Source organism: Ochlerotatus camptorhynchus, unplaced genomic scaffold (genome assembly GCF_037179485.1).
Source record: "Ochlerotatus camptorhynchus isolate MF236.1 unplaced genomic scaffold, CSIRO-AGI_Acam_v1.1 ptg000216l, whole genome shotgun sequence".
NCBI classification, from domain to species: Eukaryota; Metazoa; Arthropoda; class Insecta; order Diptera; family Culicidae; genus Ochlerotatus; species Ochlerotatus camptorhynchus.
Window position 1 is genome coordinate 353,536 of NW_027040706.1, and position 14,647 is coordinate 368,182.

At 39.8% G+C, this 14,647-nt stretch overlaps 1 protein-coding gene across 1 annotated transcript in view; it reads right to left on the reverse strand.

Annotated features, from left to right (window-relative positions):
• The window catches only part of LOC135703598 (solute carrier family 23 member 2), a 30,056-nt gene extending 20,249 nt beyond the window's left edge, over window positions 1–9,807 (reverse strand). Inside the window, exons 1-2 of the mRNA XM_065224859.1 lie at window positions 9,591–9,807; window positions 9,399–9,518 (exon numbers count right to left, since the gene is read on the reverse strand). Coding sequence (XP_065080931.1) covers window positions 9,399–9,518; window positions 9,591–9,617 — 147 coding nt within the window. The 5' untranslated portion in view covers window positions 9,618–9,807. The remainder of the gene's footprint in view (window positions 1–9,398; window positions 9,519–9,590) is intronic.
• Window positions 9,808–14,647: the final 4,840 nt, after the last annotated feature.

The following is a 14,647-nucleotide window of genomic DNA, read 5'->3' on the forward strand; positions in this document are numbered from 1 at the left end:
TTTTTAACCCGTATTTAATGGGTCCTGATGGGAATACGACAGGTGGTCTTAGGGCTGGGAATTTCGCTGCTGGGTTTAATTGGGTCCTACCTGTCTCCGTATTTGGCAGTATTTGCCGGTATGTATTGGGGACTCTTTTCACTTCACTACTTATTAAACTCGTATATAACTTGGTATTAAGATCGTTTGAATTGCTCGATTGGTTCCGCTATTTGACAGCTCAATTGGTTCCCTAGATTCTATCCGCCAGACTATGAATATAGCGACTATAGTAGCTTCCCCCCTAAGCCCATTTCCACCTCCCTCCCACTTTTCCACCACTCCCTTGTCCATATCCTTCTCCTGTTTCCGCCTACCTTGATCCTTTCTCTATCCTGTTACGTTTTCTGTGTTATGTACTGTTGGTGTGACTTGGTAACATTTTTTAATTTAACCGTTGAAAAAACTTTTAAAATCTTGCCTAAGCCATATATTAAACTCTACCGCCATCTACTCATCCGATCGCGACATATAATAAGCAAGGACACCACATGTAAAATTGATATTGACTTGATTTGCGTCTCACCTTGTTTGACAGATCTGATCGCCCGTTTGACAGATCCAATCGCTCACTTGACTGATCGATTTGTGGACAAACGAAATGCTCCAGTGGCATGTAGGTTCGTCGGTGCCTATACCCTATTCCTCGCTCACGATATCTCCTGATTTATTTCGCTCGAAATGGATAAGTAGGTTATTGGAATCAAACGGTAACGGTACACTAGAAAATTAAATTTCTCATGAATAAAGCAGGAACTTGATCCTCCCATAATAACAGAGCCTCAGGAGCACATCTAGGCTTCCAGAAAACGTGGCAAAAGATACAGAACAATTTCTACTGGCCGAAGATGATGGACGATGTGGCGCAGTAGGTTAGAAGTTGCGGATCCTGCAAAGCAAGCAAAGCACCAAAAACTACGATGATGCCTAATATGAGAGGACTCAAGCCTGCTCGTGTACCATGGGAGCTGGTTCCGGTGGACTTTTTCGGTCCGTTCACACGATCGCGTAGCGGAAACACGGTTATGCTCGTGATAGTCGATTGGCGAAATGAAGGCGTTTATATCGAAGCACAACATTATTCACATGAAGATGGCTTTCTACTGTCCCATGGTGAACAAAATAACTAATCACGTGCATAAGGGTTCTATTGGACGAGGATCACCGAGCGTGGGATGAAAATCTGCAAGCCATCGTAGCGGCGATCAACGGTGCGAAGCATGAAGTGACAGGTGTTAGTCCACACTATACGAACTTCGGAAGGGAACTGATTTTGCACACGAATCTGTACGCACAATAGGAAATCAACATCCCAGATGACCCAAATGTAGTACATGACGTACGTTTGTCGGTTATCCGCCGAATTCACACCTTCATCACTCAACGGATAAAGAATAACCACAAAAAGGGCAAGCAGCAGTATAATTTGCGAATACGGGACGTGACGTTCAAGATCGGAGATCTGGTTTGGCGCAGGAAGTTCACGCAGTCCTCCAAAGTAGATCACTTCAACCAGAAGCTCGACGTGAAGTTCGTTCCAGCAGTGGTAGTTGAAGTTATCGGCAGCAACATATATAAAATAGAAGATGTAACAAATGTATTCCTCAGCCATGCAAGCAGCAGCAGCTGCGAACGTTTGATCACCGTCCGGTGAAGCACAAAAAACGCGAAGCGGTCAAGATTTCATGGTGCAGCAGATCAAGTTGACAACGCCTAAGGGTAGCAGTAGGGTACGAAGCGGAAGAAAATCCAAACGCGCTCTGTGGACACGGAGGACTTTCTATGGACAGTGCTGCTCCGTCATCGATTCACCTCAATGCGCCGTGGAAGATGTCATACGTTTGGGGAACCACGGAGAATCAATCCGTATCTAACGCAGTGATGGCATCAGTCAAGCCTGTATGGCCCTCCGAGGGCGCGCCGTTTGTTGGGAACGAGAGAAAACCAATCATGCTATGCGTGAGGCTAGCATGCCGTTACCAGAGCAGGACAAACTGGACAAATCAACGAATCAAACTGACCTCGCAAAAACACGGCTTTAGCAGCGCCGCTGAACAATCCAAATCCAGATCGGATGTTCATGCTAGCACTGCCCTCCGCGGGCGTACCGTATGTTGGAGCGAGAGAAACCAACTATGCTATACTGCCGATACTCGCATAATTGTCCCATCTTTGCTTGATTTCCTATTCATATGGGACAGTTATGCTTTTATGGGCAGTATACGCTAGGCTAGCATGCCGTTACCAGGTCGGGACAAACTGGAAAATCAATCATCGAAAACCTCGAACTAGGTCTCAACCACTAACAATGCCCGAAAACCTCCATGGATAGATCTAGTCGACGCAGGAAAGCTGACAGACACCAGACTTTAGATATATTGAAGTGCTTTTGAACACCCTTCATTGATCGGGAGATCGAACGACCAGGAGAGGAATTCATTGAACGACATTGACTGATAGATTTCAGGCACAGGTCTTGAACGAGGTACAGATCTTTTGCATGGGGGTTACCACGATTTTCTAAAGTAACGCGAACGGGAGGCGCGGTGTTATCCTCTATTTTGAGCTCACAGTAGCGGAAATGCTCCCTATTCTCAAATAGCGATTGATCGAATCCACCATATCCGTTCAAAATACTAGCCAACATATTATTAGTGTATTTGCTCTATGTAAGATCTCTAGTTTTATTTTAGCTCCTAAAACTAGCATAGATCTTGTTGAATATCGAGCCACAGGTAGCTAGCCGTAGAAGATGGGACATGAATTTCACATAGAGATATTCTGCTCAATATTGGGCGTTCAGATCATCCTTTGGCAGGTCTCGCTGCCGTTATGATTTTTGATTGAGTTGAAGTTTCCGGATCTGGCGAGCAGGAAGGCTCATGGAAATTAGTTATAATGGGGTAAATTGAATGTTAAGGTTTACTAAATGCGATATCTCCAAGATCTGTCCCTGCCTCTATGTGGCTTCTTTAAACGTGAGTTAAGAGTTTTTTGTTCGTCGTCGCTCACAAAAAACTCTGCGCCTGTGGGAAGGTTGTGTTACGATAATATGTTATGAAGTGTGTAGAAAATGAGTTCAACGCCGAAATAAGGAATCAAAATGAAGTATTTCTCCATCGAGCGTGCATCACGGAAACGTCGTGTTGCATGGGCTTGGGATGTCCGTCGCATACACACGAACAAGGACAATGAAACATCATCGTCAGGGTAGTTTGTGCCTGGGGTTGAAGACGAAAGGTAAAACAAAAAGTAAAAATGGGTGCGGTCTAGTGGCAGCGGTGATCGACATATCGCAGCGCGAGTGGAAAAAATGAAAAAATCCGAGATACGAGACGGATGACGAGAAAACCCGGCATTTTCCTGTCACGCACGTGATATCCTGGTAGCGGCAATCTTACAGCACCAGGTCTGCTATAATTCCACTAGCACTTTTAGGTATCGATTGCGCAGGACGATCCAACAGACGCATTGCACGAGACAGAAAAGCCTTCTTTGGAAGGCTCTTTTCATTCATTCCTCAGTTAAGGAGATTTCGTTCATCCACGTTTCGGAAGCGGAACGGACATCGGCACCCACTGTTAGTGCACACCTGCCCCGAATCGGGTTCTGGCGTGACGAGCGGTGACGTGCAGCTGCAGCTGGAACCGATACCATCTGGGCGGGCGTCCTCCCTCAAGCAGATTCTTGTCGGCATCCAGGCAGCCGGTGCGACGCGCCATTGCGAGTGACCATCGGAGAAGGAAGGTGACTAGTCTGACGGCGTCCCGGGACGCCCATGAGAAGCGAGAAGCAGCAGTTTCGGATGTTGATATCCGTTCAGATGAACACGGTGGGGTTGACGCGTCAGCCCAATATGCCAACGGTCCGTGAATAGAAAAATTGAATGTGATAGCGCATAAAAGAACATTAGGCAGATCAGGGACAGGCAAAATGTTTAGGCAGCAAACAAATAAAGAGGAATGTACTTAAACCCACACTTCATGTCTTTGTTGGTGCAGTATTTGCGTATTAGCCAGTTTGACTGATACACAAATCCCCGCAGAAGTTGAAATTGCAATACTACCTGCATTGACATCATTGAGAAGTTCTGTCTCTTATTTTTCTTTTCAAAGAAGAAAGATCGCTATACAAATCACTTTAACACTCGAATTTCAATCTGAAGTCTCATATACACACCGATACCATTGAACTCAGCTCTACAAAATCTGATGATTTGTGTACACACTACGAAAAAGTCATGTTAATTTCGGTGCCCTGAGACCGACACCGACCGACCGACGAGAAAATCAATTCAATCAAACGCACTTTTCGTCGAGTTGCGTATGTTTTGTTTCGGTAAATACACTTAATTTTACATGACAAGTTTGATTTACGTTAAATATGAATTACGTCACGTGTAAAAATAGTAATTTTTAAGTGTGTACACACCTATACTGTCGCTCATCGTAAGTTGGTTCCATTTGAGCTTTTGTCAAAACTGTTTTTTAATGGAGATGGTAGCTAATCACCCATATTTTCCTAATACTAGATAAACTCAACAATTTTTTTTTCTAGAAATGCTTGAATGATTTTTCGATCTACCTTGCCATAACATTTATTGCTACAGATGTGGTCTACCTGTAACACGAATTATCAGTCACCCGATTACGATTACAAAAGTACGAAATTCGCAGATTGGGTTTTTTGGAATCACTACTTTGAATCAGGGTATATAAAGCATGGTCATGATTAGTGATTAATCAATGATTAATGGTCAGTCACTAACGCTCAGCTTCAAGTTAAATAAACTTATCTATATGACTGCAAATAAGTATATAATGTAAATTTCGCGATTGCTCATTATTACCGATATTGTTTAATTCTCGCGTGTGCTTTATCTCTGCCATGTCCTCTCCGAAACGCATGCGCTCCCCTTGCTCTCAGTTTCTATGTTTTTTCCATCTGTTGTGTTAAGTAAGCGAGAAGTAAGTACTATCTGTTACCGCCACAGTTATACAAAACTAGAAATGTGATTTTTTAAAGTGATTTTTGTTTTTAATAATTTGATGCAACAGCCGATAACGAAAAACCCCTCATCGATAAAATCTTATTAAATTACTAGGTTTGATCACACCATGTGATATAATACGTTCACTTTACTCTTGATAAATGCAGCGCGAGTCATCTGCTTAGAATCACAACCAAGTTAAGAACAATCAACTCATTATTTCACTAACCACATGCGCGGTTATAGCCAATCATCTGAAACGTGATTTGTAGGAATAGGTTCTTTTTAGTTTAAAATGGCATTTGAGGCATAATAATGCACAATATTGCATAGTGAGCAGTTGACAAAGTTTAAAAAATATGAGCTATATTTTTGGATTAGAAAACAGAATAGAATTTGAAGATGTTTAGATGAGCTTTCGAAATTTGGCATTGTTTTTGTTATGATGATGATGATACTTCAGGGTAGCGCAGTACTGTGTTTGGAACTGTGACTGGCAAAGCCCACAAAGGCTATGAGGTGGTTAGTTTTGCTTAGGCTGTCACGGTTTGTTTTACCCTTCATACAAAGATGGGTATTAGACTGATGAAAAATTTGAAACTTTTGCTCCCCAGTGCTTAAACGGTTTTAAGCCTGGTCCTAATTAGCCTCCCAAAATTTGAACTTGTTTGGTAAGAAGCTTTCTGTTGGAATCACTATGAAAAAAAAACAGATAGCTGTACTTGTATGAAATAATTCGACAAGTACATCGATAGGAATGTACCAAGCGTTACTACCATCAGCTGTTTGAAGATCGTAATTGTGATAGGTTGGAACTCTGGATGCAACACCCTGTTGAAGCTTTTTTCTTCAGCATGGTATTCACTTCGTCGGCAAACCCATCCGGTTCAAGGCCTTCCACAAAAGGGTATCCGCTGCCAGATATTCATCCTGTCGTAAGGGCACAACGACGGCTGCAAACGCCCTGCTTCCTGCTTGCTTGGCCGGTAACTTCTTGAAATGTCTACAGCTATTGGAAACGAAGCGGATCACCGTAGCTACTATCCGCAGTATCACTGTCTTAAATCACGATAATAAAGACCATCAGTGGCCAACGCGATATATGTGGTAACCTCTCCATGAACTCTCCAGGTAAGATTATGTGATGGAGCATCACAATCGCCTGGAGCTCTTTTACTCCTCGATACACGAACTCAGGTCCTTGGCACCATCGGCTTTCCGACTTGATCCTCCGTTCCTTTACACCACTTCATTAAATTATCTACTGGATTGTCCTTCTTGCTTGCCTAACACCAATCTTCTGGATACGTGATGCTGATGATCTCTCTAATACAATAGGCTACGAACGACTTGTACCTTCCTTGGTCTATTTCACCCACGACACCACTATATCTGAATGTCACGTCACAGGAACCACTTCGTTACCGGAAAGGAATGGCAGCGGCTTAACGCTTATTCGCTAAATGCTAATTATCGTTTTCCTATCATATAAGTAATGCTTACCTCAACCTAAAGAGGAGTCAACAAAATAAATCATTTTGAGAAATTCAAACGAAACCACAGAGGCACAGAATATAATTTTTACCATAACTAGAATACCTGGGATACTTGGGATTTATCTTTAACGCAGAGTTCAATAACACATAGGTAATTGCACCCTACTGTACCCTACTCTTAGGTTCCTTAGAGGTATTTTCATGAACGATTGAGCCTTAATCCAAGTATTTATAAATGTTGGTGTTCATTCTTGATTATTACTTATCCTGAAAAAGTATTCTGAATCCGACTCCAACTCAGACTTCTAACAAATATGTTCCTGGAAAATGTTAAAGATAATACTTGATAGAGAAATAAAAAAATGCTGTAGAGTTTTGCACATTTCGCAATATATTCTTAATATTTTAAACTTTAATAATATGCTAAAATATTACAGTGACCGTTAGATTTTCGCCAAATACGATTTTGACTTCTTGGCTTTTCGTAAATTTTAATTAGTCACACCCAAAGCTTCACATTTCTACTGACATACTAAGCAATTTTTCAAACAGGGGTTAAGATTTTAAATTGCTGAGCATAAGCAAATTAAAGACAATGAGGTTGTGTTGCACAAATCGAACGGATACTGCATTTCTGAAGATAATTTTAATAGATATTTTTTATATTTACTTTTGAAAGGCACTAATCACAAAAATTTAATTGTTTGAAAATTTAGGGTGTTTCTACAGTGGAAAAATCTAGATTAGTTTTCATTAAAATGTAACTCCGAGATAAAAATTATTAAAATAAACAACAATACATAATCTCGAACTTTGATCAATTGTTAATGTCTTGGACTTTAAATTAAGTTTATGATCCCAGATTTCAAAAAAAAAAAAAAAGAAAATAGACATGCAAAAAGTAGCAAAATCTAAGCAACAATTTATACAATTTTGGGAGACTTCAAGCTCCCAGACTTTGAATAATCTTCCAGGATCTTGTGTAGAGGTAGAGGTTTTGAAGATCTTCAGCAAATTTTCAAGATCCCATGCTTAGTTGATGTCATAATAACGAAATTCTAGATGTTTAAGTTAGAGATTTTTAGTTCAGAAATTGTATATAATGGGACATATTTTTAAGATGACATGGAAGGATAGTTGGGATTTCGTGTATAAGAATTTCCTTGAAAGCCTGAAAGGAATCACAAAATTGTATGATTTGGGAAATTGAATTGATATATCTTAAGTCCGATATCACAATACAATTTCCTAAATCACACAATTTTGGAATTTCAATCAGAGTTCCAAGGAAAATTTTGTCGAAAAACAAAATTTTTTTAGTTGATATTTATTTATAGGGTTTCAGAGTTTCGATACCATGAAATTTTCAGGATTCAAAACTTGAAAAAAATATCATGTGATGATAGAAAATTTGTCTTCATCTCTACTCGAAATGCATGTTTTTTTTCCAGTCATTATACCAAAATTCTCCATTGAACATGTCTGTAGATCAGATAATATTTAATATAGTAATTAGAATAATTTATCATATATTCTTCTAATTGCCCCAGCCAAAAGAAGTCTAAATGTCCTGAACACGAGTTCATGGTTTAAGCGCATAAAGTGGAGATTTTAAAGCACCGTTATTTTCAATCCGCTATTCAGCGCTTCAGCGTATTTTTTATTAGCGTTTCCGCACTTTTCGTCCCACTTATAATTTGCGCATTGCGCAATAAATGGTAAACAATAATTACAATATGAATTTATATCCCTAAAATATAAACATTTCAACGTGAAATTATTAAATATACTTTTTAACTTACTAATAAGTAATAACATAGAATTTTGTGTAAGTGCGTATTGCTCATCATTAATCGTACTGTGAAAATCGGACCCTTTTTGATGCCAAAACCGGAACATTCCAAAACCAGACCGGGCCAAAATCGGATTTATACTGTAATGTGTAATTTGGATTTTTTTAATTGAGCTGAAGATTTAGGTAGATATGTATTATTAGTAACCGGCCATTTTGCTGAATACTTGAAAAGAGATTTTAAATTTTTGAACATTACTAGATTCGTAAATGGCAACCCTGTGGTCTTTTTTTTAACTTTCCACAATTCTGATTTTTTGATATTATAAATGTGGGATTTTTTGTTAAATTGTTTTTTGTATAAAACTGAAAATTTATATTGTCGATGGATTCTTTATTCTTTTAAAGATAAGCTATTACTTATGTAATTGGTACTTTTTTAGCCACCCTTTTGAACATAAGCAGTTCTTTGGAGTTTTGATGATCTTATTATTTTTTGCACAGTAAACGCAGCTTGTCATAAAATTAAGACAAATCAGGGGCGATTTTTCCTTTTTTCAAACATGAACAGTTCTTTGGGTTTATGCTAAACGGCATACGGCCAAACAACCCATTCGGCCAAATGGCATTCGGCTAAATGGCATTCGGCTGAATGGCATTCGGCAAAACCGCAATATCACAACACACTACACACTTTTGGGAAAATGCAAGGAGTTAGACGTTGCGCGGAATCAAGGAACTTCTCGGTACATACATTTGAATCTACCATTGGTGATGAAGATGCACCCTTACGACAATATACATAGAAAGGATAGATTACTGAAGAAAACAGTTCGCCTCGCTTATACGGGTTTTTCGAGAAAAAAAAACATTTTGAACCGATATCTGGCCAAATTGAGAATTAAAAAAACACAGCTACGCGAGTAAGATTGTTTAAACGTGTGCAGTATAACACTTGAGTACTCTTACATACTTCGTTACGCGTTCGTTGCTATCACTTCCAGAGTAATATATTATATGATCCTAATAATCACCCACAAAATACAATAAAACATTTGAGCAGTTAGAAACTTTTCCATACCTGTAGAGCCATAAAGATGCTGAGGTACCATGGTGGCGCATCGTCGATCCCATAGTTGATATCCGCGCCTCTTTTCTGAGGTGATTTATCCGATTTGGGCAAACCATTCAGTTCCACATTCTGTAACAATATGGTTACAATGGTCGGCAATTATTAGTAACGGTTTTCCATAGTTAGTTTAAACTATTTTACCACTGTATTATTTTCTACCATCTCCATCTTATGGATTGCTGAATCAGGAAGCGTCGTTAATCGATTCAATCACGTAAGTTTAAAAAATGGTTTACTAAAAATAGCTCCACCATTCCCGATCTACTTTGAGATGAAGATGTGAACTCGTACAAGCTTCGAAGCGAACTGCAGTCCTCCCGGTGGCACGAGTCAGGAAAAAGGCTTGAACGTGTGTAAAAGTTTGTTGAGCACTCATAGTCCGGTGTCGAGAAATTAATTCATCAGCTGCCGGCTGATTGCGCGAGTATGTAAACTTGCATTGTGGACTTCACTGACGATGGCGACTACGAGTGGTTGTTCTTTCGTGATGTGCTAAATAATAATTGTAGTTGGTGGTGGTGGCCCGTCGTTTTATTGTCTAGGTGATGATTTGCGATAGGGGTGATAAACGGATTGTATCTTTATTCACTGACACTTGCATCAATTAGAAACACAAATATACACAGGAATTCTGTGAAGTGCTCGGTGGGTGGACTTCCGTCGGTCCACCGACCAATTAGGCTGATTATGTGTAAGTGATTGGTGTCAACCATAAACTAGTTAGGTACAAAAAATCAGGTCTATTGGCTAGATGACAGGCATCATTGAACCACCCTTCGCGCTCTTCGAGAGATTCCTGTACAAGCATTCAATTTGAGTTTCCCTTATTTTCTTTGGGCTCATCTTTTTCAATGTTACTAATGCCTATAGCACATGTTTTAATGCTATCTTGGTAGGGTTAAGTAAGATGTGTTCCGAAAGCTCTAAGCATAACATAAATCAAGGGGTTTAGCAGCCAGTTAGAATACTTCCTTCTGCCAGTAGTTAACTGTTAGGGGAATTTACGTATTCTCGGCAATCTAAGCAGCGACCTTCTTTCTATAGCCTTTTTCTCTAAGGAACGCACACATATGCAGTATTGGTTGGTTTACAATCTTTTGCTGCCAGCTGCTCTAACAATTTCAGTCGAAAGAATTGTCAAAAACTGTTTTGAAACGGTTTTACAAAGCTCCAATCTTCTCTAGCGAGAGCGAGTATTGTCGGCAACCAGTTTTTCTTCGGTAACCGTTCCATTTGAACTGCATGTAAATCTGCTGTTCTATTATCGGCAACTCGAAATCAGCTACAATTTATAGTGCGTGTGCTTCATTTCAAGAAAACCTTGCTAGATTGCTTTTTCTCAGTGGTAAAAATATAGACAAATTGAAGCTGAAAGCATAAAGAATCGTTTGCATGCATTCAGCGAAGTGTTTTCGTAAGAAAATCCAGTGAAAATAGTGTTTCAATTTGGGTTGCCGAAAATAGTCTGGCATGCCAAAGCCGTCATTTCCCCTATTTAATTTGCTTCAAAAGGAAATTCACGATTTTTATTTCACACAGCTATCTAGGGTAGGTGTGCCAGTTATGAAAAGTGAACCAGTTTGGACATTATCCCATATAGGCATTACGTTTTTTACCTCGCTTGCAATGCCGGAAGCAGAACATTTGTTCTACTTCCCTAAGCATGGCGACATGGCGTATTATTGTCTTTGCCACACAGTACCTAAATGTATGCAAAAATGGTGTAAGCTCTGAAATTACGACAAATAATAGAATTTTATTGCTTCCCGAGGACATTCGGAACGTGTCCGGGTATGAACTTATGTACAATAGGAGGACATAATTGTTTGTGTATATAGGGGAAATGGCTCTAATGGTGGCCTATGGATCTAAATTGGGCCCGCCGCTAAAAATCTGATATTTATTCATTTTATCTAGATGAACGCGTCGTTGGGACTGTACTAATGGATATTTTTGGTCGCTATTGAAAATTTAGTCCATTACTGAATTTATGTATGGGCCTAAATTAGGGGCATTTAGGTCAAAATTAGGGCCATTCCCCCTATATAGAATAAGCTAATTAATGTCGTGGGAAGATTGCAATGGATTGAAGTAAGCTGTCAGTTTCCATTTCCATGTTGCTCCCCCTGAACCTTCTCTAAAAAATGTTACTCTTTCTAAGCTCGAGTCAACCGCAAGTAATCGGTCCACGCGTACTGGACGTAGAGTAATAGATCATTCGTATATCATGTATTACAACAATCAAAGAAATATCGTATGTATAATAAGCTAACGATTTCCAAATTAATTAATGATTGATTTTTGCAACAGATATCGCAGGTAAAAATAGTGACGGCTAATTTATTTTCTATGCGAAAAATCGAAATAAACGAACTAGAAAGTTTTTTTTTCTAGTTCGTTTATTTGGAAGGCTCGATCGCGTTAGCCGATGGTTCATTGTTTATGGTTTGTAACAAAATTCACTTATTTATATGTGTATATTATATGTATTACCTTCTCTAATAACTTACTCTTTTTCTGACCTACTTACCTCTGTTCGAAAAAGACAACCATAGTTTCTTAAATAGATAAATTATGAAACCCAACACGATATCAACGCTGCATGTATGTTCTTTTAGTTTTCTACTTCTTCTTATTTTTCTTCTTTATCTTCAAGGGGATGAACCTTTCCGGCAATCGCGCTCTTCATCTCTCGCACGCATTTTTTTTTTTCATTTATTCTTCATACTGATCACCTCGAATTAAAATCACCTCGGTCACCGTCGGGAGCAAATTTGGGTAATCTTCTATTTACACTTCTTCTTATTTCTTTCGATTGTCTTTTCTTTTACGGTTTTTGTCAAATCCCGGAGGATAGGTTTTCATCCACAGCTATCTCTCCTGCCGATTGTCAGAAGCCACATGACGTCACAGTGTGCCATCTTGGGAGTGTGACTTTGTCTCGGATAGAAAAGCACGCTACTATCACGCCATCTTGGGAGTCTGACTTCCCATCGGACAGCAAACCAACTACACGGTTTTTAATCCCCTACGCCATCGTGGTGAGTTGGCTAGATGCAACCAGTGCAGAACTATGTAAAGCGTTCATGTTCACAATCAAGTGACGTCTGCCCCAAGCAGTCGATCCTCCAGGGTATTTTTAAGTTTGGATGAGAGATTCCGTTAGAACTAGCTGTGGGACAACCGATAGCCGATGGAGGGCCCTCCCACCGATTCATCTACCATTTTATCCATTTAATTTATTTGTAAGGCTCAACTGTTGTTAATTAAAACTCGACAAGGTTTAACATAGTGAATAATTTAAATTCATTTGAATTACCAAAACTAATCTGATCCGGTGCCCGAACGTGCTCTCCCTTGGCGGTGAATTATCATTGGCATACTTATGTTGCTTCAGCAGTTTTGTATGTAATTGAACGTGCTCCATCCATTTTCCAACTTGTTCGCTTCCCTTTGTTGCCGGTGTGACTCGACCGCGCTGATCTATTGTTAGGTTTTTGCGATGTGCATTGCTTTTGTGCACAGAGTGACTTGAAAAAGAAAAGCGAAGAAAAGTGATATTTAGCCACACAATAAGGTTGGAATCGCTGGAGGAGGAATTGCTTAAAAATGTATAGAGAAAAATATGCGTCGAAGCATTGGGAATGCGCTCCCGGGTGTAATGATTTGGTGAGTACGTTCCAGTTGAAGATTGTCGAAAAGTGTATTAGTGGTGATGCAAATTATGGTTTGGCTAGCTTATAAGCGATGGCGATTTCGTAACGCTAAGCAAAATACAAAATATAATCATGATTTCGCGATACCACGAACCCATAATTGTTATTTTCGTTCCTGCAATCGTGAACTTGGATAACATGCAAAGCTGTAGCTGTATTTTCAGGTTGTTGTCAAACTTATCTCTACTGAGTGCTTGAATTAGTACGCTTGTTATGATGATGATGAAGTAGGAGGTCGCTGCGTTCATGGGGACCGAAGATCCGTTGAATTGATGAGCTGAAAGTGTGTCCATTCCATCTGCTGGACAGATTCGTGCTGCCAATTTGGGATATGGGTGAAACCTGCATTGTTCGGTTGCTCCAGCCAAGTCTACCGTTTCCTTCCAGTTTCATGCTGTACAAATCAAAACATTGAAAATTATTTTAATGTTGGCGTTTTACAGTCCATGAACCATTTTCTCGTTTTCAAGAACAGGGTCACAATATTAAGCACATCTCATGAACTTTAATCACGTTTACCAGAACAAGATCATGCTTTTTCAGAACAGAGTTCACGTTTCTATGACTTTTTTTTTATTTACGATCACCGCCTTGGACTAAGTCGCACAGACTGAACTACTTAATACTATATTCTAGACTTAATTCCTAATCCTATGTGAAAATACAGTTTTGGACATGTTAAAATCGAATTTGTCGTCAACTTCATTAAAAGCCCGGAGACACGAATCAAGTGGATTGTGATGCCCATAGTTCGTCCTGTGGTACGGAATTGCCAGTAGAGGTGAACTTCGGAAGCGACGTGGAGGAATGTTGATCGGTATCTGCTCAAGAAGTGCAGGACAGTCAATACCTTCTGTGATGACATCAAACACGAACATACGCTGCATTTTAATTCGCCTCGATGACAGACTTTCTAAGTTGATCAATCGGCATCGGTCGGGGTAAGAAGGAAGATTTACTGGGTCACTCCAGGGAAGCTGGCGTAGAGCGAATCGTATGAATTTCCTCTGCACACGCTCAATTACTAAGATCTGCGTCGCGTAGAATGGTGTCCATACAGGAGCAGCATACTCCAGGATACTTCGCATTAACGAACAATATAACGTTTTGATGGCGTACACATCAGTAAAATCTGAAGCATGTCGACGAATAAATCCGAGTGCAGAAAATGCTTTGGCGCTTATAATAGCTACATGTTCGTTAAACTTCAATTTTGAGTCAATAGTAACGCCCAGATCACAAATCGATAGAACTCGCTCCAGTATGACGGATTCCATTTTAAATTGATGGACAATGGGCCTGGTGCGTCGCGTAAACGAAATAACTTTGCATTTGTCCCTGTTCACGCGCATTCCATTATCGCTACACCAAACGAGCATAACGTTTATGTCCTCTTGCAACGCCATGCAGTCTTCTGAAGAAGTGAAGACACGATAAATCTTCAAGTCATCGGCAAAAGAAAGGTTAAAAGAAGAGAGCAGC